The sequence below is a fragment of the Phalaenopsis equestris genome, unplaced genomic scaffold (assembly GCF_001263595.1).
Source record: "Phalaenopsis equestris unplaced genomic scaffold, ASM126359v1 Scaffold000761, whole genome shotgun sequence".
Lineage (NCBI taxonomy): Eukaryota > Viridiplantae > Streptophyta > Magnoliopsida > Asparagales > Orchidaceae > Phalaenopsis > Phalaenopsis equestris.
Window position 1 is genome coordinate 2,498,302 of NW_018165201.1, and position 27,740 is coordinate 2,526,041.

The 27,740-nt window shown below is 34.1% G+C and overlaps 1 protein-coding gene across 1 annotated transcript; it reads right to left on the reverse strand.

The window, feature by feature from the left end:
* Positions 1-4,307: 4,307 nt before the first annotated feature.
* LOC110030776 lies at positions 4,308-27,740 on the reverse strand. Its single transcript, XM_020733688.1, has 2 exons — positions 27,077-27,740; positions 4,308-4,926 (listed from the first exon to the last, which is right to left on the reverse strand). Exons 1-2 carry the CDS (start codon positions 27,360-27,362, stop codon positions 4,556-4,558), a joined length of 657 nt encoding a protein of 218 aa, XP_020589347.1. The 5' UTR covers positions 27,363-27,740; the 3' UTR covers positions 4,308-4,555.

Below are 27,740 nucleotides of genomic sequence, written 5' to 3' on the forward strand. Positions count from 1 at the left end.
AAGCAGAAATCCAAGTCTTCTCTAAATTCAAGCTGTGGAAAGCTGAGGTGGAGAACCGAACTGACAGAAAGATTAAGTATTTGAGATCTGATAATGACTTAGAGTACACATATTCGCAGCTTCAGAAGTTCTGTGAGGAGCATGGGATTCAGAGGCATTTTTTAGTCGCAAGACACCACAACATAATGGTGTGGCAGAAAAGATGAACATGTCTTTAACTGAAAGGGCAAGATGCTTGAGACTGAATGCAGGGCTTCCTAAGAGTTTATGGGCAGAGGTTGTGAATATAGCATGTTATCCCATCAATAGATCACCTCAAGCATCGTTGGGTGGCAATGTCTCAGAAGAGGTATGGACAGATTATCTAGTTAATTTCAATTATTTACGGATTTTTGGTTGTCCTTCTTATGTGCATGTACCTGGAGATGAAAGATCAAAACTTGATGCAAAGTCCAAGAAGTGTGTCTTTGTGGGCTATAAGAAAGGTGTGAAAGGATACAAGTTTTGGGATCCGATTGCAAAAAAGATGGTGATCAACAGAGATGTAATTTTTGATAAACAGTCTATGTTACAGTAGAATCAAGACAAGGTGTAAGGGAACAGTTCCAGTTCATATGCAGTGCAGATGGATTTAGAACAACATCTAAAAACAACTGAGAGAGTTGAAATTTCAAATCCAACACCTGGTGATTTCATTCCAGATGATCTGCAGAATTATAATCTAGCCAGAGACAGACAGAGACACATCAATATAAGGTCTACTAGCAGATTGGGTTATGAAGACTTGGTCTCTTGTGCACGTCTCATCAGCAGTAATGATACAACCATTTTTCAACGAGTTATCACTAGTCATGAGAAAGAGAAATGGATGGGTGCAATGGTTGAGAAGATGGAGTCTTTGCAGAAAAATCGCACATGGGAGCTAGTTCAGCTTCCTGAGGGAAAGAAGGCTATTGGGTGCAAATAGGTGTATAAAAGGAAACCAGCAGTATTAGAAAAAGAAGATGAAAAGTTCAAGGCTCGACTGGTAGCAAAGGGATTTCACAGCAGAAGGGGATAAATTATTATGAAATATTTTCTCCTGTGGTTAGACATACTTCAATCAGGGTAGTGCTTGCATTAGTAGTCAATTGGGATTTACATTTGGAGCAGATGGATATTAAAATTATTTTCTTGCATGGTGATTTGGAGGAGCAGATTTACATAGAGCAGTCATCTGTTTTGCAGGTTAAATAAATCATTGTATGGGTTGAAACATCTCCAAGACAATGATACAAACGGTTCGACTCCTACATGATTCAGATTGGTTATAGGCGATGTGAGTATGATTGTTGTGTTTATGTGAAGAGCCTTGATGATCGTTCTATTATTTTTTTGTTATTGTATGTTGATGATATACTAATTGTTGTAAAGAATATGAATGATGCCCGTGGTTTGAAAGTTTTATTGAGCCAGGAATTTGACATGAAAGACTTGGGTCCTACGAAGATTTTTGGAATGGAGATTCATCGAGACAGGGACTCAAGACGATTATATTAATCTTAATGAGGCTATGTTAAGAAAGTGCTGGACATGTTTGAGATAAGCAAAGCAAAACCTGTAAGCACTCCTTTGGCAAATCATTTTGAGCTTTCTTCAGAACAGTGTCCTATGACAAATACAGAAATCGAAGATATGGCAAATGTTTCATATGTCAGTGCAGTTGGCTGCTTGATGTATGCAATGGTATGTACTCGTCCTGATTTGAATTATGTTATTAGTCAAGTCTGCAAATACATGGCTAAACCTGGAAGGTGACATTGGGAAGCAGTCAAGTGGATTTTCAAGTATCTGAAGGGTATTGTATGACAGAATTATTTTTGACAGTCAGCAGAATGATCCTTCAGCTATGGGGTACGTTAATTCAGACTATGCATAAGATTTAGATGACAGAATGTCTACAACTGGGTATTTGTTTACTCTTGGTGGAGAGCCTATATGTTGTAAATCAACAGTTCAGTCTATTATGACATTATCTACAACTGAAGCTGAGTACGTGGCAGTAGCTGAAGCTGCTAAAGAAGCATTATGACTTACTGAGCTAGTAAAGAAACTGGGCATTGAGCAAGATGGAGTTCAGTTGCATTGTGACAGTCAGAGTGATATTTATTTGGCTAAGAACCATATGTATCATGTGAGAACCAAGCACATTAATGTCAGGTATCACAAGATCAGAGAATTGATTGCTTCTAGTGAGATACTGTTGCAGAAGGTTCATACTGATGAAAATGTCATACTTATGTTAACCAAGTCAGTTACTATCAACAAGTTCTTACATTGCTTGGACTTGTTGAATGTTACATTGCTTGGACTTGGACTTGTTGAATGTTTGCAGTTGCTAGAGAAGTATATTGGTCCAACCCACTTCTGGTATGTAAGAAACTCCATGACGTATTTCTCCTAAGGGGCTGGATATTTGCCAAGGTGGAGATTAGTTAAATATGGCTCATATACCATAAAGTGACGGATTCTGGAGCGGACCGAGCAGAGCGGAAGATTCTATCCAAATCAGGGGAGTTTCCTTATGTGGGTTGGAGGTGAGGTACAGGAGTAATGTTATAATTATATATTGTACTTAGGATTTACTTATGAGTTTTTATGTATCCCTAATTTATGTAAACTCTTTTCTGAATATTGAAAGGAATCGTCGCTCTGTTCCCGATGACGTAGGCATCTTTGCCGAACCTCGTTAAATCTATTGATGTTCTTCTGGATTTGTGTCGATTACTGTTTTTTTTTCTTCAACATTTACATACATACCACAATAATCTTATTTATTCACATATCTAACACCAACATTTTTCATATTTACATGTTACCTTTTTATGAGTAAACATTTTCATGCATAATTGCATGACACTGTTAAAAATTGTAAATATTAAACTTTAGGTGTAAAGTTTATGTTTATGGAAGAAGCTTTGTATGAGACTCATAGATTTTGATAGGCAAGCTTTGCCTAATATGATTGATTGATTAATATGTTGGGTATTTTGTTATGTATTGAACTTTAGGGTCATTTACAAAAATAGCACACAATTCTTTTATATTTATGTCTTACAACAAAATTTTTATATTTACATACATGTCATTCAAATCTTTGACATACTTTTCAAAAGCGAAATATATATTTTAATGTATAGGTTTTTAGTATTTGTGTTATAAATGTAAATATCAAATTTTAAGTGCTACATATGCAAATACATAAGTGTGCATGTAAATTTCGGCAAATTTTGATCTCACCTATATATGGAAAATTTTTTTTTTTGTGAGCAAAGAAAAATTGTTTAAAAGATCATGCAATTATGATATTGTAATCTTATGCTGCAGAATCATAATGTAAATAGACTTATATATCATGCACTTTGTATGTAATTATGAAATGTAAGAAATTTTTAACATTAGTACCCCTCAAATCTTTTATATCACGCCAAAAATGTCACCAGTTAAATTTTTTTAAAGAGGTACACAATTTCATGCAAAAGATAAAATGACAAAAAAAAATTGAAATTTGTGCTAGATATCTAAATATACAAGAATGAAGTGGTATGCATGTAAATTTTTCCATTATTAATTTATAGTCATAAATATTTGTCAATATTGAAATTAAAAAATGTCATCTGTTTTTTTATTATTATTATTATTTCAAATTTAAGGTTGTAAAACAAATATTCCATATTGAAATTCTTGTAGGATTTGCCCCTAAAAAAAAGATTCTCAAGCTGTTATTATACGAGCCTCAAACCACCTCTAATGTGTCTAACAATTCAAGTATCACATCTTTTAAAGCCAACAATGCCAGAGGAGATTCGAACCCATGACCCGAGAGGTCTTATACCGTGGATCCCAACCTACAATCTGGGGTACGCGCACTATATATGATACATGATATATGTAAGCTTTGCCTCTATAAAGTGGAAGCGCCTTACCGCATACTCGCATAATTCGCAATTACAAACATAGAATTACAATTTCAGTACAAATTCTACTCTTCAAAGCTATAATAGTTACTTCGACATTATTCATACAAAAAGCTTACCATCGTCAACCCCATCAATACCTTCACTTAAACATATTTATGCAATGAATGATTGCGACATAAAAAATTAGGAAGATTTTACATACCACTCAATTCCTACATATTTACATATCTAACATTCGAAATTTGAACGTTAGATATATAAATGCATATGAATTGAGCGAGGTATGTATGTAAATGCCCCTAAAACCTAAATGTTTACATGTAAACACTAAACATAAACATCAGCAATACAAACCAAGAAAAGATTCAGCAAATAAAATGAATATATCCAAAAGCCCCACAAATTCTGAATAACATCATCAACTCAATAACACAATAAAACTGACCTGTAAAGAAATGAGAAAAATACCTCAATTTAGACTTCAGAAACAACCTGTAGCCTTCTCTATTCTGTATTAACAGAGATCTTTCACCAACAAAACCCAATGAACAGAAATGAAAACATGAATTTATTTCACATTTTGTTGCCTCCAATCTTCAACTTCTGTACCCAAGAGCCTGTGCCTGAAGGATCTGGTTGTCCTCAAGCAGGCGATCGTACTCGAGGAGAAGCTCTTCGCACTGTTTCTGGAGAGCAGAGACGTGTGACTCGGCGGAGATCATTCCTTTTTCATGCTCGTCGGAGACGGATTTCAGCTTCAGAATCGTTTCGTTCAGTGCGGAGATTTCTTCATTCAGGTTCCTGATCTCATCTGATGATTTGATTTCTTTCTCCTTGAAGAGGAGCTGCTCCTTCTGAAGCTGTTCTAGATCATCTCTGGAACTAGTAACTGTTTTCTTTAGGGTTATTAATTTGCAGAGGTAATGGTGAAGCCGATCGATCACGAAGGCGAGAAAGAGGATGTAGCCTGCAGAGCTAAATCAGTCTGAGAGCAGCATTTACATGCACAGGGCAGAATAAATGACAGAACACTTGAGCTATAAATAAAGCGAAATTTACAGTCCTAGCACACAATTCTCATGTATTTACATGGCGCACACCTAAACTTTCTTGTTTATATAAGTGGTACTTTGGTGGTTTAAATTTATGCATGAAAAGATGTATTTCGCTTTTAAAAAGTGATAATAATGGTATCTTTTATTAAAGATTTGAGTGCTATGTGTGTAAATATGAGGCTTAAGTGTGAGATGTAGAAATACATGAGAATTGAGTGCTATGCTATGCATGTAAATGCCTCATAAATAAAATACTTGGAAAATGGAAAAAGATATTTCAGGGGAACAATTGAGTGGACTTTTGTAGCAATAGATTAAGATGGAAGTTGATAAATTTCAATCCTTGTGGTAAAATTAGGAGGTCAACAAACCAAGCTTCTAGGGTTTCGGACTAGAAGAAGAGCGATAGAGGAGCTCGGATGTTGGAGTTTTGAGATTAAGGGTTTCAATCCTATTTTTTGTGATTTTGCTATTAACTTGGATAGCACGAAGCTCGGGGAAGTGAAATTGCTCGGGTCCAAGAAGGGAGATTGGTAGACCAAGCTTCAAAAAGAGAGACATTGTGAGGTGTTGGAATCATAAAAATTTTTATATGACTAATATGATTTTGGAAGATTTACATATATACCATGCAATTCCTATGTATTTTTATATCTAACACCTAAACTTCAATTTTTTACATAGATGCCACCTTACCTATGCATGAAAAGGTGTATTTCACACTTTAAAATTTAAAATGATGGTATGTTTTTAAGTAAAAATGTAAAAAGAAAAATTGAGGTGTTGAATATGTAAATATATAGGAATTTGGTGGTATGTATGTAAATACCCTTACAAATTTTTACGCTCCAATTTGACTTGGTTTTGACTCAAAAATTGCTAGAATGAGCACAAATTGATGTGATAGAACTCCTAACAAACTTCAAAAAGGTCAAGTCAAACCAACAAAAGCTTAAACTTATTAAAGCGAAGGAAAAAAAGGGTCCAAGCCGATCTAATCATTTAACCTAGCAATGCCAAACTGTAAAAGGTCGTCAAAGCGACTCTCAAACCGAAGATCAACAATGTATGTATGCCAAAAACACTCCCCTATTTTGTCACAAGCTTTTCTAAATTCTCAAAATTTCTTTTTAAGTTATTGTAACTTGTACACACCAAATTTTTGGGAGCAATTATTCACTAAATATTACTCTAAAGGAGAGGAACAATGCCATATCAATTTTTTAGGATATCGATGATTGTTTTGTCTGATCTAAACAAAAGGTTGTAAACCTTTTTGAAAATTTTCCAATTAAGCCTTATTTATGAAAGTTTGATGCATTACCACCCTTGTGATTGGATGTTACCTCCAATAATGCTTTGATCGCTGATTGGAGGGTCGGCAATGGTCCATGGTAAGACTCATTTTTATTGAAGTTTGTAAAATGTTCAATGATAGAATGATTGGAATCTCCTTTATCCATTTTAAATAAACATGTGACTAAACTAGCTCTCTCGAAGTCTATAGAAAAATCTGAAATTCAATTCATTTGGAATAAATTCTCTAAAATCTTAGAGCTTCAAGCAAATTATGAAATTTCCTAATTACATTCTTCTACTTATTGCTAATTCTTGGCATCATTTGTTGGCGTTTTGCTGTTGGTTGCTGATTTATAGTGGCATATAGGGGTGTGAATAAGTTGAACTTGAGCGAGCCCAAATCTTGTTTATGTTCGACTCGTTTAATTTTTTTAAGAATAAAAGGGGTCACAAGAGTGTGCAAGTTATAAAGGAATTAAGTTTAGATTGAGTGTCCTACATTAAAACTATGAAAGAGAATAACTGAATATAGGTTAAGGCATGATACAAAGATTTCTCATAATTAGTTTAGATTTATGTTGGGCAAATCTACTATGGAAGTTATACATTTATTGAGAGATTCGATGGACAAGTACAGAGAGAATAAGGAAGATCAACATATGATTTTTATTGATTTAGAAAAGCTTATGATAAAGTTTCAAAATAAGTTTTTTGGAGAGTTATAAAAAAGAAAAGTGTTAACATGACTTATATTCAAGTCATTAAAGATAGGGATGCTAGAGTTGTTACTTTTGTTCGACAAAAAGAGGATTGACCAAGCACTTTCCTATTTCAGTTGGATTGCATCAGGTATCGGCTTTAAGCCCATCCTTTGATTTAGTTTTGGATTCTCCTGTTGAACATTTACAGGAGGATGTACATGGAATGTAATTTTTTTGTGTACGTTTTTTGCTGATGATATCTTTTTTTGTGGATAAGATTGGAGAAAGAATTAAAAAATAACTTGAATTATGGTGGTCTACATTAGAGTTTAAAGACCTTTGTTTGAGTAGATCTAAAACTGAATACATGGAAAGTAATTTTAGTAGTAGCAGATCTTGTGGCAGGGTGGTGACAATAGGTGATCAAATCATTAAAAGGTGTGAACATTTTAGATATCTCGGGTCCACAATGTGACGGTGATATAGATGGGGATGTTATTAGTAGAATTCAAGTTGGATGGCTGAAATGGAGGAATGCATTGAGCCAATTGTGTGATGGAAAAGTACTGCTAAGACTTACAAGGAAAATTTTATAAGATGGTGGTAAGACCGGCAATGCTTCAGGGCGCATAATGTTGGCCTTTAAAGGAGAAGTATAAAACTAAGTTAAGTATTGTTGAAATGAGAATGTTTAGGCGGATGAGTGGCTCGACGCTTAGAGACAAAATGTTAAATCAATGTATCCGTGAAAGAATTGGTGTAGCTCCAATGGCAGACAATATTAGAGATTCGTCTTAGATGATTTTTTTCACAATAAACGTCGAACATCTGACAATCTAGTTAGGATAGTGGATGCTTTAGATTTAACTTGTGTTAAGAAAGATAGGTAGACCTCAAAAGACTTGAGCTTGCTGTATAAAAAAATGATATGAATTTATTAGAATTAAATGAAAATATGACACTCAATAGGACACGATGGAGAAAAAGGATTCATGTAGCTGATCCCACTTAGGGTCTGTTCGGGGCAGCTGCAGCTTATCAATACTCTGCTGATAAGCAGCTGATCTGGATAAGATCCCGATCAACAGCTGATCGGGATAAGTTGGGTGGTTGTCTGATTTGTGCTGTTGGAAAACAGATATTTTGCAGTTATTTCTGGATAAACGATCATTCTGCCCCTGTACAGTAATCTTGTTTGCAACAGAACTGTTATAACAATATATTTGGACAAAAGAATACAGTGAAAACAACATAATCAATGAGTTAAAAAATGTGCTTCTAAGTTTACAATATAGAGATTATAATTAAATTGATTACAACATATCTTGGTTACCATGGTCTTCGATTTCTAGTGCAAAAAAAACATTATGGAGAAGCAAAGCAGCATTTCGACAATAGGCATAAATTAGAATTTTATTAAAAAAATGCTTCAAAATAGTAGCATGAAATGCATTAAGCAAAAATCAAAATGAGCAAAAAAAGTGCAAAAAAAAGTCGAATCATTTAAATTAAGAGAATAGAAAGCAAAAAAAAACCTTTTTTTCCTTACAGGGTGAAGGGTGAAGGGCGAAGGCGTGTTATGTCGAGGATGAAGGAGAAGAAGGAAGGCATTAAAACCTAGAAGAAGACGAGGGAGAGAGGCGTTGCAGCACAATCCACAAGGTAAAGAAGGGCGAAAGCGAAGAGGAACACGAGGGCCTCTGGACGTATTAGGCGTAGTTGTGCTATGCCGAGGAGGAAGTAGAAGAAGGGTGTTCCAGCGCAATCCACAGCGTGAAGAAGGACGAAGGTGAACATCTAGAAGAAGCCGGGAGAAAAATGCGATTGACGGAGGATTTTAGGCAAGCCCGAGAGCGCCCCGAAGGGCAGACGCGTAAAGGTTTTTCTCCAACGCGGGCCGCGGGATCGAACCTGTGGCCGACGTTTAATACAAAATACATTCAGCTCATCGCGAAACACACTCAAAATGGAGAAAACAAACGATGTTGTCTGCGTTTTCAAAACGCACCGCAGCAAATAAGCTGCACCAAACGACACCCTTAGTCGGATAAAGGCTTATTATTGTTCGTGTTTGGCTCGTGTTCAAAATGACTCGTGAAAAGCTTATTCGTGTTCAACTCGACTCAAACTCATCGCCTCCAATTAAGCTTTTGTATTCAGCTTGGCTTGGATTTAATTTGCTCATTTTATGAAACTAAAAAATAAGAATAATTATTTTTTTATTATTAAATTTTAAAAAAATAATTATCTTTACTAAACCTAATTTGAAATTCAGACACAGATAATTATTTTCTTGCATTGAAAGGGCTTATTTTTAAAGGATTCATGTCATGATTTTTTGACAAAAATTTTACGCTGACTATCGATTAACTAATGCAACCCCACTTAGTAGGATAAAGGTTTGTTGTTGTACTGAAGGAGCTTATTTTTGGCTTTTATAAAGCTTTTTCTCGCATCAATATTTCGTCATTGCTAACGTGGGAAAAAAACAATGCTTGGATTATGTGTGGTCCCCATCATTATCACATGCATACCAGCCATCCATAGGACCAGGGCTGTCAAAAAAGCTCGTTGTTCGCGAACAACTGGTGTTCGGTTCATTAAGTAGCTTGTGTTCGACTTGTTTGTTAAGTAAACGAGTCGAACACGAACAACTCTTTGTTCGCTCATGCTCGGCTTGTTTTATCTCGAAATAAAAAATATATAATTATTCATATAATAATATATTATACATATTTATATCTAAATTTAAATAATAATAGCTCGTGTGGTACTGTGATTACGTGTCATCTTTTGTATAGATTTGGTCTAAATTCGAATCCAACACTTTACATCTATTTTTCTAATTAATTTTAACAAGTTAATTTCGAGTCAAACACGAACAAGAATATTTAAATCGAGTCGAACACGAACACACTATTCACAAGCCAATTTCGAACACCAGCCGATTTCAAACTCGAGCAATTTCAAACCAGCAAAACACGAGCCAAGCTCGAGCTTGCTCAAGCTAGGCTCGTTTACAATCCTAAATGGGACAAACTCAAATTTTTAGGAAAATTTACATGCATATCAGCTAAATTCTATGTATTTAAAATCCCGACACATAAATTAGCAGGGAAGAAATGGGGGTGAAATTTTTAGCCTTTTAGGAACAGTTGCATACATACAAGTCAAATACTATGTAATTACATATTAATATCTAAAATTATACTTTTAAATAATTATATTACCCAAATAAAATTTTAAAAATAATAAAATTTGGTATTTTTAATTACAATATAAAAATTAATATAAATAAACATATAATAAAAATTATTATTATTATTTGTATATTTAATTCGAGCCAAAACGACTCGAATTCGAACAAACATTTGTTCGTGTTCGGCGCGTGCATAAATCGAGCTAAAAATTTTATTCGTGTTCAACTCGAATGTTTAACGAACGAATCCAATACGACCTCCTTAAGGAGCCGAACATGAACTTTTCACTAACGGTGAGCTTTTTTGACAACCCTAGTGGCATTTGACTTGTTGCTCATTAATGATGTTTAGTGTTTTATACCACCTTAAAAGTTTAAGGAAAATTTACATATGTAGCACACAATTCTTATGTATTTAGATATCTCACACCTAAACTTTCGTATTTACAAATATACAACACTTCGGTGATTTAAACCTATGCTCACTTTTAAAAATAGGCAAAAAGCTATTTTTTATCTGATATTAAAGATGAGTGTTATGTGTGTAATATATGAAAATTTAGGCGGAGATATGTAAATACATAAGAATTGTGTGCTATTTATGTGAAAGCCCCAAAGTGTTACTAATGATGAGCTGTCATTCTTTGCAAACATCAATAACCTAAGATTAGGTTTGGATTATTAACCTAATCTTAGATTTTCTTTCAATATTTTCTCTTTGACTTGACCTGATGCTAATGTTATGACTTCTTGTGTGCATTTTTACAAGTTTAGGTAAGATTTGTTGATCCTACCTCAACGTTTCTCTCATTTTGTCCTTTCTTATGGGATCTTTTATATTAAAAATGCACTCTTACATCTTCATTTTTTTCCACTCAACATGGTTGTGTGGCTATATTTGCTGCATACACAATAAAAGCTACTGTTTTTCTATCAAGCCGAAATATTTTGAGTCAAGTGAAAGCTTTGGTGATAATACTAATGATGAGCTGTCATTCTTTGCAAACATCAATAACCTAAGATTCTACCTTTCATGCTAAAGCCTATATTGAGACAACATCTAGCACACAACAAAAGCAAGCATATCATATTAGCAATTAGTTCAACAAATCCATACTTATAAAGACTTTACATAAGAACCCTATTTATAGCCTTTCCATAAGAGCATAACAAATTAAAAGAAAAAAATAATAGCATTAAGGGATCAATTTCCTTAAACCTCTTGAACGAAATCTTTAGATGAAGTGCTCCTTATTGGCATGGCACTTGAGCATAGCACTTGAGAAAATTAGATTGAATTAAAACTTACAATATTAGACAAGTACTTGAAGGTTATGAGAAATTGCTTATTTTAAGTCCTTTTTCAGTCATAAAGTGAACACTTGTAGCATGTAAAAATCATCCACTTAATTTTTGTGTGCTATTTGATGTGAATTATTTGAGCAACTTGCAAGCTTTGACAATAAGTTTTAGTGAATGGTTCCCCTTTATAGCCACATGAGGCTTAAATGTTCTAATTGGCACCATCTAATTTTTTATTTTTTCTTCTAAATTATTTGATGATTTGTATTCGTGTGTGATGAGATTTTGTCATGTTTGGTACATGCCAGTTTTTATTTTGTTGTTCTGAATCTTAGTAGTCACAAAATTTCAGTGGTTCTCAAATTTCTTGTGAATTGCAAAATTTTGGATACTTCAATATTATTGTTTAGAATAAATAATTTTTTTTTTTAGTTTTCCATCAAACGCACTTAATTTTTGCATAAATTAAAATTTGGAATTTACAAATTGGAATTTAAGAATAGTAAATTTTGTGTGTTTCCTTGTGGATGCCATCCTTAATTTTGCAGTAGTGAGCTCGAGACCCTATATCAAATTAGCAATGAATTATAGTGTATCCTGTGAACTAAAAATAAGACTTGATAATTTGTTCAAATAAAAAAAAGTAATAAAAGATAAAATTTAAATAAAATCAAGTAATGTTTCGAAACAATTGGTCGTTGCTATCATGAGAATCGAAATTTATATACCATAAACTTATGGGAGAAATGACCTCGGAGATTTCAAAATGGATCAATAATTTTAAATATTTCTTTGAATAGTTTTATCAAATTCCAAAAGACTTGAATTGTTAAATCTAAACTAATAGTTGAACTTAATCATTTTAACAAATTATCACAATTAAAACCTATATGAGGTGACCTAAAACTTAAAACATAGAAAATTATATCCATCATTAGATGACTATAAAAATCTAAGGTATAAAAAATTTAAGCACTGTAAGCATGATAAATGTAGCTTGTTGTATAAATACTATGATTGGCTCATTAGTTGTGCAGCAAAACATCATTTGCCTTAATAGTATTTATTTATTACTATCTTTTTCATTAAAGTTCTTAAGTTAGAGATTAGATTTATCAAAATATTAACTAAGGCTTTCTAGAGATTTTTGAATGTTAACAAATTTTATTATTATTTTGTTAGAATTATCACATCTATGATTAAAATCCCTAAAGAAAAATGATTTCCATCTCGCAGCATGGTATCAAAATGACTAAATGTTCGACTCGACGTCAGGGTATACTAACCTATTATTAAATAGATGAGATTTTAATTATCTTATACAATCAAATGAAGAACAAAACTAAATAAGTAATGAATGAGTTAAAATCCCTATGAAAAAATCATAATCTTCTCTCTGGAACTTATTAAATGCACTACAAAAATTGCATAGTGATATCTGATCCTATTAAAAATATATATATAGTTCTTGAATACTCTTTCATGAATTGCTTACACATAGAAGAGTATTTGTAATAGCACTATGAATCTACATGTGATATTATTGAATCTGAATTCCCATCTACATAGGAACTTACTTATAAGTACAAACCTAAACTTGAGCAAGAGTTATAATGTAGATTTAGGCAAGGGCGGGTCCCAGGTAGGGTCCAGGGGGACATTAAATTATGGCAATCGTAAATCTATTACTGACGCGAATAAGTGTTACAATGTAGATTTAAGCCTGATTTACATTACTTTAAAAAAAAAAACCTATTAATTAAGGCAGTTGTAAATCTATTATTGACGTGAATAAGAATGATGCAAAATTGAAACCAGTGGCAAAGTAATTACTCTGTCAATCCTAAAAAACTTCCTAAGTGCACCTTTAAGAAATTGATTACAAGAAAGCATATAAAACATACAACAAATCGGGATGAATATTTATAAAATAAAAAACTTTGGGAAGAGCTAGTCTAAGCGTAAATTCAATGTATCTGATTTGGTTTTCTTTTATAAATCTGCTATCAGCGATGTGATTCTTCTCTTTTAATCTCCACAAGAATTCATTTCGAACACCTTAATGAACGGATCTACTTATCCAGTGTTTGAGCTAATTATATGTAGTGATTGTGTATGCAATATCAAAGATTTCTTGTGTTTTGGAATGACAAACTTGTTTGCCATGATTCATTAACTGTTTGCAGAAAGCACAATAAATTTGCTCGATACTGTATGATAACTATCAAATGAGTAATTCGTCGAATCTGAAAATTTTCAGCACAATAAAACTAACAGTGTTGCATAAGAGAGGAGATAAATGACTATTTGATGTTAGTCTTAAATAAGTTCGAATGATTCAAGTCCATTTAGGCTCCAATTCAATTGGCCCATGCTTGATAGATTCAACACAACTTATCTATGCCAGAGTGGTAGTCAATTGAGACAAATTAAGGTAGATTAAACATTAAATTATAATATTAAAGATTGATAGCCATTCTTTAATCTATTAAACTAGCTGAAGTTAACTAATAATATGTAGATTATATTAATTAAATTAATTAATTTCTTAACAATCAAATTATGTATTTTACGACTCATCAACTTTTCATTATCTCTCTTAATTAACTTATCACATATAAATTATATTAGTATTTCCACACACACACACACATATATATAAACTCCAATAATTCAAAGCCAACAATGAGACAATCTCACATTTTTGACGGCGGCAAGTTTCTTATCCATTTGGAGGGAATTTTAAGAGGTTTTTTTTTTAGAGTTTTTTTGGAGACTTCTTAGTTGCTGTTTAGAGGAACTTTTAAACTATTTATACGATACATAAGAAAATGAAAATACAAAAGGATCCATGAGAAGATTGTGTGCTTAATGTGTTATCACTTTGAAAAGAAATTTCATGAAGAAATCTAATTGCTCATCAAAGCAAGTTCATTGTTTCTTCCATTTGAGTGACATCTTTATCAATCTCTTCAGATTAATTTGTACTAAAGTTTTGTTGAATGCTATGTACTTTGCATAATCTATTATAAATATCAAAGTAAGCTCATTGTTTCTTCCACTTGGGTGGTCTTTCTATCAATCTTTTAAAAATAATGTATACTGAATTTCGCTTGCTATTTAGTATAATCTAGTGTAATATTATGTGCTTTCGTTTTTTTGGTGATAACCTTAGTTCACCATCAAATCTATGAAGGATTTTAAGAGATTTCTCTTGTAATAGAATTTCTGGGATATCGTTGACCGTATAAGATATGCTATGCGCTGATATTCATCGAATAAGGAAAATAAATAATATAAACTTCTCTGCGATTAAAAAGAAGGTATCTCCAACATAGAAAGAATGATAATAGAACTTTAAGCAAGAAGATGATTAGGTATGAATCTAGTCTGATTTGGTTTCAAACCAAATATCATTGTCCACCTCTTTATGATTAAATTTGCTTGCACATTTACTTAGTTGTACGATACAGTGGTGATCTATGTTTTATTCATTCTTGCTTTAGTAATTGAGTAAATTATAACCATTGACAAATTTAAGTATTATACCTTAAGCGTTGAATCTCCTTATAACCATATCTATTGATGTGCAGACACTTGCATATTTTGTGTATTTGGGTAGATCAATAAATGTTGTACTTATCAGCACAAACTCACACACTAGTTTTATCTTTGATTCAACACCATATTGCCTAGGTTTTTGTGATTTGACTATTTGAATTCCACATGCTTAGTGTATATCCAATTAACCTTCCCTTTTCGTATGTTTTTAAGCTAACAATTAGTATCAAAGCTCGGTGCCCACTAAGAACTTTGCTCCCTTGTTGATACCACTCTAACAAATAGTATCAAAGCTTGGTGCTTGCAATAATATTTATTTGACTTAACATCCAAGAGTATATCCTAATGACACCCTCAATTTCAATTTTCAATGTCTTTTGATCAATATATTGAAATCAATTCTTGATAAGTACATTTTTATTTATGAAAAAAATCAAATGATTTTATTTTTTCCAATATATTTATCCTAAATTATGGTACATGATTCTAAATAGTTATACTTCATTGTCCATTTTTAAAATGATATTTATGTTAACAAACATTCAAATTCACAAACTTTTCATCGGAACTATATCAATTACATGTTAAATCCACATGTTTTATTTTCTCACATGTTTGTTGGAGGAACACTCGCATATTGCTAATCATATAAACGACAAAGATACTTTTGACGATATCACTCTCATTTGAAGATAAAGAAAAAATATATAAAAACATTAAAAAGAATGATGAATCAATCTTAAGGGAGAATGTTCAAATACTTTAAAAAGATGACCGTAGGGTATTCCTCCACAGAAGGAAAAAAAAAAGAAAAATTTTCTTCAAAGAGAAAGAATGCATCCTTCTATCCCAAAATATTAGTCTCAAACAATGAAAAAAAAAATGAGATCAATATTTTGTCATATAAAAATTTGCCTAATGGTCCAAATGAACTTTTTGTTTGACTTAAAACGCTATGAAGGAATATAATTGTTCTAGAAAAGAGTCCAAATCTTTTGAAAGACCTACCGATATTTTGAAAAAAGAAAATAGGACTAAAAAACATACTAGAGTATTTTAATAATAAATTAGATTCTTGTTTATTGCTTGCATATGAAATAAGAAACTTAGGAAATAGTCAATGAATTATTTATCAATAGTTCATCTCCACATGATAAAATCAAATGTTTAGAAAATGAGGTTTGCTAGTATAGAACCAAAATGAATAACATGATTGAATCCAGTAACACTGCTACACCAAGTGATCATAATGATAACTTTTTTTCATGACAAGGTTTATTCTTTAGATAAAGAATGCTTGCTTATAGATTTATATAAGGTGATCTATTGCCTAGCGTCAGCTTTGCCTGATTGAATATCACATTCATGTTGCAAATTTAAGATGCATGCTTCAAATAGAAAACATGATAAAATTATAAACTCTTTTATGCATGCCTCATCCAGCATTAAACAAACTTATTATAGTAGATCCAAGCATATATCATATACTTCTGCTTTTAGGAGACCCATTGATACTGGAGTTGACCCAAAACATTACATAACGCGAAAATATTATTGTTGAAACTTCAAAAGAAAACACAACAAGGTTCTTAAAAATAGGAAATAAAGAACAAAAGCACAAACGAGCCCCTAGGGAGAGGACGAAGGTAGTGAAGCTGGTTGGATAGCGGAAGGGAGGAAGGTGGTCTGGGGTTTTGCGGCAAAAGATAAGGTGACTTGAAGGGGTGTTGACAACAGAGAGTCGATAGGTGAAGGTGTAGAAAGGTAAAACAACAACAAGGTTGGGTGTTGGCGGGTTTGCGACAGTAGGTGGAGTTGCAGGAGAGGACTGATGACAGCAGTAGAGGGTATAAAGGAGGTCAGGAGGCGGTAGCAGAGACTGCAGGTAGGGGTGGCAACAACTAAAGGTGGAGGTGGGGCTGGCGATCAAAGAAAATGGGAAAGGTGCCGATAGAGATAAAAGCAGCGACTACGGGAAGGGAATAGGTGAGAGATCGTCAGCAACTCGGAGCAGGATATATCTGGAGCATTACCTGTCCTCAGATATAGCCCTTACAAGGGGAAAACACCGGGAAGCAAGAATCTGAAATCAATAAACAAAATTGAACCCTAAAGTACATAAATAGTGTATATATATTGTTGGATAGAATAGGAGGGGCGGGGTTGAAATAGTCGGTCGGTCCGGCCCCCTATTGGATCGAGACCCTCGTTGCACCAGTTGGGGCCAGCTTAGCCAAACCAAGCCCTATGTCATCCATTAATAGCACAAATTCATCTACACAAATTTAGATTTCAAAAGGCAGTACTTTATATACACCGTTTATACATGCACATAATACAAATGTTAGTGAAGCCACACTTGTTTGGACACCTAAATCCAAGAAATTATAAAAGTCTTTATGAAGGGCCAATGAAGCCATGATGAGGATGCTTTGAATCACACAAATTTATCAATGTAATCATCAAAAGCTTCTAAATTCAAGTTTTGAAGGTCATGATATACAGTAAATATCAATATGATCCTAATCTCCTTTATAACTTTGTGGTGGTCCTCGGATTACAATACCAAATCTATTTCATGTTTTTAAGTGATTCATTTATTTATAAATATATGAGCTTTTCTGTCTGAAGCATGGTTAGAAACAATTTTTCAGAATATCATAATCCATACTATTAGAAGAATTGTTTTGTTTTGATATATCCTAACCTTATAATTGATGATTACTAAATCCCATGCCAACATAAAGGTTGTATAAATTTCTGGTGTTATCATGTCATATGCCCAACTTAAAAATTAATGTAATTCATATTAATTTCTTTAGTAAAATATCTTACAATCTATTCTAAATACCGTGTTATTCATTTGTTTGATGCTAGCCTTAGCTTACCACCATCAACACCGTGGGGGTTTTGGAAGGATTCTTCTGTATTTTTGGATTTGCCCAGCCAATGCAAGAAAGGCACTTGCAATTACATATGTTGGGTATATGAAAATATGAAATTGAGCATTAGTAGCAGTGATTTAAAAAATTTAAGCTACAAAAAATACATACAAATTTTTTTTGTTTTTTCTCCGATAATTTGTCAATTGCTCAATTGCTCAAATTGAAAAATGTAGTATGATGTCAAATATAAATTATTTTTTTCTTGTTCTCCTGTAAAAATGGAATTTGAGTTTCTTATATTTCAGCCAATGTAGCTTTCCATATTTGTTCAATCATTGGATTCTTTTTTGGAGGATTACGAGGCTGGCTGCCTGGTCGAGTTTTTTTTCACTAGAAAAATCAACTATTTGTTTAGGATATGGATTATAAAAAAATGTTGAATGGAAGCAACACTTGATCTGAGTACTAGTCACCCTCCTCCTCTAAAAGCTCATAAATGCATAAATACTTTAAACCATCCATAAATAAACTAATAATAGTGTGGGCTTGTTACAGAAACCCCCCGGGCTAGTTAGTATATGAGCCCAGGCTCGATAATACGAGTCCAAGCCCATCAATCTAACCTTTCCCAGTAAAACAAGACTTTACGCAATGATTAGGTCTGATCAAACAGATTTCTAATTGTCCAAGCTAGGATGGCCATCAAACTCATGTTAACCAAAATTAAGTTAAATAATTAAACCAAAACTTTGGTTATATCAAGCCAAAATTCAGTTTAGGTGGGGCCCAAGACCAAGTTTAGGTTTGTAGTGGTGTTTATGCATAAATAAAAGCAAAAGAACAACACACACATTACTCGACAAATTTGTGCACTTATGGAAATTAAAAATTGGTGAGAAACAAGAGGGTCAAGAAACTAAAAATAGGGACTTGATGACTACAAAATAACAAAACAATAACAAGCCTTTAACCCACTAAGTGGGGTTGGCTAAATGAATGTTTTTTCTCCATTGTGTTCTATTGAGTGACACATTTTCATTTAATTCTAATAAATTAAGATTATTTTTAAACAACATGACCAAGTCTTTTTAGGTGTGTCTCTACCTTTGTTGACATAAGTCAATTCTAAAACATCTACTCTCCTAACAGGGTCATCAGTTGGTCGACATTTAATATGACCAAACCATCTAAGGTGAATCTCAAGCTTATCTGCTACTGGTGCTACTCCAACCCTTTCACGAATATATTATCTTCGCATTTTGCCTCTAAGTGTAAAGCCACTCATCCACCTGAGCATTCTCATCTCAAAAACACTTGACTTAATATTATGCTTCTCTTTTAGAGGCTAACATTTTGCGCCATAAAGCATTGCCACCCACTTAAATATTTTCATTTTAAGTCTAATGATGAATATGCTAGTGTGCACAACAAACAGCTATGGCCGAAGAGAATGGTTAATCGTTAAAACTGACACGCAATTTACAAGTGAAGTAAAAGTTATGGTAGTATATCTCATGTTAATAGCCCATGGAGGAGGGAAACCAAGAAAGAAGCATCTATCAATGAACAATTTGGCTTGAATGAGGCTAAAAACAAACAAAACTTGCAAGCAAATGGCCCTATTAGGCAGTCAACATGGGCAAATGGAGATTGATTAGTGCAACTGAGTCAACCAGACACAAACAATGCTTGTGATAAGAACAATAAATTCATGTTAGAAAGTATGCAATCAAAGTGGGACAATGGTTGGACTCAATACACCAATGGCCAGATCTTGTTTCAACCACAAGGCCTTAGCCTATAGAAGAGCCAATCACTTGGTATTTGTACACTAGCATATTCACCTATCCAAAAAGGAATTAAACCCACTATAATATTTCTTAAGAATCTAGCTCTCGTTTGGATGCTCTCCACATCAGCATTATTGGCCTGCAAACATAAGTTATCATTAAATATCATCAAACATCATGCACCAGAAGACTACACCATGTAGAATAATCATCATAGGAGTCACCTATTGCTCAACCATGTATAAGGCTCTAAACTCCAATGGATGTCACAAACCACATAAATTAGTCAGTTTCCACTTGAACTTAGCTCTAGTACCCTTTGTTAAGGAGTTTTTGAACAAAAGTGGAACCATAAGTAGAATCAAAACACAGTGGTCAAACCCCAAAGTTCAAACTTTTAGGAGAAAGCTAACCTCTAGGTATATCTAAACTAGCAATTTTTTACCTATCTAATGTGGGACGCAAATCAATACCCTCGTGTGCCTTACCAAAGAGCTAATGAAAAAAAAGTAATTGTGGCTACTACATTATGGTAATCAAAGAAGATGGTCGACAATAATATACTTTTAAAAAAAAAGAAAAAAAGGGTGCAGATACATAAGTTGTAGTACTTATCAAGATTTTAAAGGGATGTGTGCCATGTTTTTATGAGATTTTTTAAAAAATACTAAAAAAACAACAATACCGCATATAAATAGTAATTTACATTGCATTATTGTGTGTCTTCCAGATTATAAAATTTTATGGATGTGGAAGAGATAAGGGGGGAATCAAATGATGAAAATATTTTTTTATTATTTGACACAAAAAGGAGGAAAAGAGCTATGCTCTAATATCAAAATAATAGAGAAAATCAAGATGCAACAAGACAATATTTTAATGAATTTCGATATTCTGTGGATGAATTTAAATTGAATGGATTTGTTCATAAGAGGGCCCCAGAGGGTGGAGCGGTGGTGGGATTATGAAAGAACAATGAGAAAGATAAAAGTTGAATTGCACAACCTGGATTACCGAGTCACTAGGAGATGTACTGCGGCCTATAGTGGTTATCTACTTCAAAAAAAGTACTTGGTAAAATTCTTCAAAGCCATCGAATGATAAATTCATTCATCAAAACTAAATTCTAAATTACATAAAGGGCTATGATAATAGCCTAACAACACAATGACCATAAAACTTTCATGGTACTTTTATATTGAAGAGCTTGTGAAACATGAATAACAACATAGTAAGGTGTAAAAGAATGAGAGAAACACCTAAAGTAGAAGGTTTTTAAAATCAAGGCAGGGATTACAATATCAAGGGGCAATGGTGATATTCCATAACCGTATTACCACCTTAATGTCCTCCTTCACAAGGCTTCCGACATTTAGATATGACATAGACTATCTTAATAACCCCATATTTGTTCCATTATAACCCACGGAAACAAAACAAGCAAGGTAGAGGTGTTTGTCCTCTTTTAGGTGTCATCTTTGTATGAATGTGGTGAATTTGGGTAACAATATCAAATTTATCATTATGCAATTTAATTATATATATATATATATATATATGCATGGTTAATATGTGATTAAGCTTATCATTTTTCTTTTTCAATTTTTAACATTTCACAATTTCCACAACCTCAGTCATAGGTTTGTACACTGGCATTCAAACATCATTTCATCAAGCCAAGATGACTGTAGGATGCTCGGTACTTTTTCATTAAAATATCCAACATGAAAATCAAACAACTCAAATTGGAAAAACCAGTTTCTGAAAATGGTCACATGAAACCAAAATCAATCAGCAAATACTTGCACATTTTAGGCATAACACAGAATTAACATCATACTGGTTAGCCAAGTTATTTGTAAAATACCTTTGGGTGAATAAGTTTCCATCGACTATATGTTCAGACAAAATCCAGCCAATTCATATACGTAAACTCTCATCTCCAAAGAAAGACAATGAAAACGATTGAGATCTTTTACAACATTAATACATTTAAATTCTATCATATAACACTAGCATTTTCAACCATAAATGAAAAATTGAACCTCTACACTAACCTTAATCAAAAGAATGCTCCATGGTACCTTTCTTACTTACTTCTGCCTATTTTTTCCAATAAAAAATAATTATAATTTAATACAAAATTCTTTCTCAAAGCATTTCTATCCTTTTTTCCCCCAAAATACCATGCATATCAGCTCCATGATGCTTATTTTAGCAAGCAACAACGAAGTTCTCTCTTCTAGTTTTGAAAGCCATAATGGTAGGATGATTCCAACATATGCTCCCCAAAGTTGTTGAGACATAATGCAAATCTCAGCCATCTTCATGCTTTCTACTAAGTTTCTGATTTGACTTTCTCAATAAAGAAAGAAAAATACAAACAAACCTGAACTTGCCCTCTAAGTGGCAAAACGACTTGCGATATTTTGGTGATAAGAAATCTTCTAGCAAAAGATTCACCGATCACAAATAAAAATAGTATATATACTCCATTGTTTCATCCATTCAATATATTATATCCATCATGGCAAAGAATGGCAAGGTGTGTCAAATTAGTCTAGAAGCAATCCCCTTAACTCCTATACTAAACAATTCCAACCTCCATTGTTACTGCTTTTGGATACCCTTTCAAGCTTTCGGAGTGAAAGCCAAATGCAATAAGCTTGAATAACTATTGAAAATGTATTTTGTTTTGATCTCTACATAACCAAATGTTTAACTTAGAAAAAAATGTAATTTTGTGATTATACACCAAGTCCCATGGCATTGATTTTCTCAAAATAAATGATGCACTTGTTAGATGGTTTTGAGGGGATGCATTATTAACTTGATGTTATGCCGCATATTTGATGAGCTAAGAAATCAAAGATTTCAAAATGTAATAATTTATAAAGCAGCTATACATTCACCAATGGTTAAGAATAGAAGAAAAGTAAAAAAAAAATGTATATAAGATGACCTTTAGAAGCAGCATCAACAGAAGAAAAGAATGACATACATCAGAGGAGAAAAGAACGGCATATAAAACATAAAAAGCAAGGAAGTTAGAAGTAAGAGAAAAACATACAAATTCAGCACCATTTTAAAAACATGCTTAAAAATAAAACAATATATTTGCAAAACAAATATGTTAAATAGGCAAACTTATACCATCTTTTAAGGCAATAAGCATTGAAATTATTTCAATTACAGCATATATGAAGGAAGATGATACTATTGCTCTATAGTCCCACATAGCAACAATATTGCATTGAATAAATTTCATAAGTACTTAGCTATCAAATTCAGGATAACATATTGATCTATCTCCTAACAACTTAATTGCAACTAACGCCACCATATTTTGCATATTCTAATCAGATGACGATCAAGTTTCTTCAGATGTGGCCTTGCTAGCCCTTAAATGCTAACATATATAATGGTTATTGAGGGTAGAACACAAGGGTTTGATTCAACCCAAAACTATGAACCAGAATGTTTTAGGAAAATACGTATGGGTCATTACTAGTATTTTAGGAACTCAAATCTTGTTCTGGTTTCAATAAAAAACTTATTAACACCACCACGTCTAGATTAACCTAAAGATTGTGCTGCCACTCACTATTTGTACCACACTCTTTTAAACCCTTGATCAATTACCAACTAAATCACATCCCTTCATTAAATAATAAACTAAACTATTGTTTACTTTAAATGCAATCCATAGCAATATATAATTGTATGGAATATGATATCTTAGCAAAGTAGTTTTCAAGTGTATCTTCTCTCTCCTTCACTGTATTGGGTTCCAAAATTTTTTACATGACATTAGAGCTATAGCCTGATGGCATCTCCCTCTTCCTTGCTATGAGCTCCTCCGTTGCTTTCTCTGGCATGAACACCACAACACAACTGAAACCTCTATCCTATCACAAAACATTGTCTGCCAAGCTGAATGCTCATGGCCAACATCCAATGCATTGCTTCCATAGAGCTCACTCCTGACAATCACCCAACTTAGAAACCAAGATGTTTTGAGCAAATGGCTTTGATGGCTTCCAAAACGTATCGTACCGCTGTTCTGCACGGCATAACAATGTTCTCATAAGAAATTCAATTCCCAACCCATATTACACAAAATGACTACTAATAGATCAATATCTTCCAACCGCATTATACTTTGTCATTTCTCCGCCCGTTCTCCCCTACGCTTGACACTTACCATAACATTTGGGCAACTATTGGGCGTTGTGTACGATAATCTAACAAATTCAAAATCATCCAATTGAAAAATGACTTCACAACCTTACCATGGTAGGGAAAAATCATGAATCAATACCTCTCAAAAATCAAAATGAAGGTTGACATCATCGTTGTTGCAGGCGCCCCATTAGACCCCAAAGACATTATCCTCTAAACCTTAAATGGGCTACCATCTATATATCATGCCTACAACGCCGCAATATGCACCAACCTTCAACCCATTACTCTAGATGATCTCCACGCCTTGTTATGTAGTGAAGAGCTGAATCTAACAGATGAAAACTACAAAGAATTATCTCAATCCACAACACTAATGACCAATTGTGGAAGAAGAAGAAATAGAAGCAAACCACACCACACCAATGTTGGTCGCATCACTTCATCCTTCCAATCAAACTAAACTAACGCTAACTTCAAATTGCAGCAACAAACCCCTCATAATATGTCAAATTTACAACAAACATGGACATTATGCATTCAAGTGATGACATAGACATGACAAGCTCTACTAACCACCCACAACGGTCACAACAACTCCAGATATTTTGACTAGCAACTGGTACCTAAGCAGTGGTGCTATCGAACACTTCACATCTGATTCCCACCAAATCTCCAAAACTTGCATATTTCTTGGCTATGCACCTCTACAAAAATGATATAAGTGCTTAGATCCACAAATCAACCAAACTATGTATCCAAGCATGTTGAATTCAACTAAAAACTGTTTCCCTTCAAACACTCATTCAACCCCTCAAATCCTCTCACCCACACAACAACTTTCCCACCACTTCTCATACTAAACTCCAGCATACTAAAACATCTCATATTAGCTCCTCACATAATAGTATAAGCACCAACAAAACATCAACACCCACATATCAACCCATCAACCACTTTACCCATACCCTCACAACTCAGTATGTCTCCTACAGAACCTCCCAATACTTCTCCCATCCACCTCCAATTAGACACCCAGTTCAAACACATTTCAATATAAGTCATCTAAAGCTCCGATGAATGCTTAACCTTACTTACCAACTGCATCAAAAACCCGCATGCTACTCCATCACAGCCAAATGCCCCCATTAACGCTATGCAAAGTTAGCTGAATTCCAATCAAGGCACCAAGATCCTTGTCTAACCCTCACCGGGCCAAAATGTCCTTGGCAGCAAATGGATATACATAACCAAATACAATGTTGACGGCTCAATCACTCGCTATAAAGCTCATCTTGTTGCACAAGGTTTCAAGCAACAACCCAATCTAGATTGCACAAAAACCTTCAACCTTGTAGCCAAACTACTTACACTTCACGTCTTCCTTACAATGGCCCTCACTCACCATTAATTAATTGTCCAACTAGACGTGTCCTATGCCTTTCTAAATGGACATCTCACAGAAACCATTCACATGACCTAACCACTTGGCTTTATTGATACTGAGTATCCTCACCATGTTTTCCTACTAAAGAAAGCCCAATATGGGTTCAAGCAAGCATCAAGTTCATCAGTTTCAAATCCAGCTCTATCGACTCTCAACCATAGAACTCACCTCAGCATACTCATTTAAATGGATGATATCCTACTCAATGGCACAAAGTTTAATCTCATACAAACCACAATCCACAACTTACAATAAAAGTTCAAAATAAAACTTATGGGACATCTCTCTCAATTCCTAGGCATCACAACCATCGCTACCAATTATTACCTTCACCTAACTCAATCTTCCTATACTCAAGACATCCTAAATAAATTTGGCATGCTACACTCACCTAAACTCTCCTCCAAAAAACATGACCTCAATCATATGCCTAATCCCTCCCTATGCAAGCATATTTTAAGATCCCTTCAATACGTCACCCTTAATCGACCAAATATCACATTTGTTGTCAATCTAGCCTGCCAATCTATGCAACAATCTAATCAACACCATTTTCAACAACTTAAGTGGCTCCTCATGCATATCCAAGGCACCAAGCATCTCATCCTTCCAATTTTCAAATCCTCTAAGTCTCGCAGACTATGCCAACTCTGATTAGGTTGGGGACCTATCAGATCGCAAATCTAACTCCAAATACTACGCCTTTTATCGACACAATTCCAGTCTTTTGGTCAGTCAAAAAGCAACCTATTGTTGCCCGCTCATCCACTGAAGAATAATATCATGCCCTCGCCTCGACAGCTACGGCAATCATTTAGCTAAGGCGCTTACTACAAGAATTTCAACTTCCATTAAAACAAGCGGCACCACCCTGTGACAACAGCTCAACCATAGCTCTTGCCAATAATCTATTCATCCACGCCAGAACCAAACACATCAAAGTAGATTTTCACTTCATACAAAATTGCATCAAAAATCAACATCTCATCGTGCTTCATATTGCTACCCACGATCAACTGACAGAGATGTTCACCCAAGCCCTCTCCAACTCTCGGTTTAAGCTTCTCCGGTCAAAGCAGATGCCCTTCTCAAAGACCTCAATTTGCATGGGAATATTAACACCACCCGTCTGCAACAACCTAAAGATTATGCAACCACTCACTGTCTGTACCAAACTCTATCAGAACCCTTGATCAATAACCAACCCAATTGCATTCCTTCGTTACATAACAAACTCAACTACTACATAACAAACTCAACTACTGTTTACTTTAAATAAAACTCCAAATCCACAGAAATATGTAGTTGTACAGAATATGATATCTTGACAAATTAGCTTTCCTCTGTATCTTCTTTCTCTCTTTCACTCTACCATAACTTTCCACAAAAGTATTTTCCAAAATCATGCCCATCTCAACAAGAGTCTCATTGATTCTATAATTAACCCATCCATGACTGCTTCATATTTACTTTTCCATTAAATTTGTTGCTTAAGATCCTACTACGATGTCTACAAACAAGAAAACACTGCACATGAAACAACCCATGGAGAGTTAAAGAAAGAAACCAAACCTTCAAAAACAGTTAAAAACCTACCTTTACATAGATCCATCTTTTCAAAATTTCATTTTTCAGCAAACTAATACAGATATATCAATAGAACCAAAATCAAACAAAGCCAGCCATCAAAATTTACCTGTAAGTGAGGCCTCAAGAACATGAGTCCTCCAAAGAACTTGATCCATCGGAGTAACAGTACCAAGCTTAAAACCCCTCTTCTGTATGCTAAGAATATTAACTATACTCGAAAGAAAAATCACCGCCAGAGTACACGCTAGTGTCTTCATCGTCGCCGGCCCCTTCCCTGTCTTCAACTGATCCAATGTTCTCATAACGAGCTCTCTGAGCGGTCCAATCTTCAGCATCAAAAGTAATGCCACCGCACCCTCGGCAAACAGAACCAGAAAAAGAAGCTGAATCATCTCTCTATCGTACACTTCAGCAAAATCCTTCTTCTTCTTCTTCAATGCCCTAAAGCTCTCCTCATATGCAACGAATCAAGTGACATTGACGAGGCGAAAAGAAACCGGAGCAAGACATAGGATGGAAATCAACAGGAACTGTGACTGGAAACCAGAAAGTGACCTGTTATTGCTGCTGCTAGTGAGAACAATGAGGTTTTAGAACAATCGCTTTCCGCAAAAAGGAAGCTATGAAGGCCAATTTTTTTCTGGTTTCAGGCCAGAAGGAGATCTGGAGATTTGGAGATTTGCAGCTAGGGTTGCTTTCGTGCGTTTTTTCTGGACAAATTCAAAGCAGATCACATGAAGCAGAAACGGCGCAGTGAGGACAACGATTCT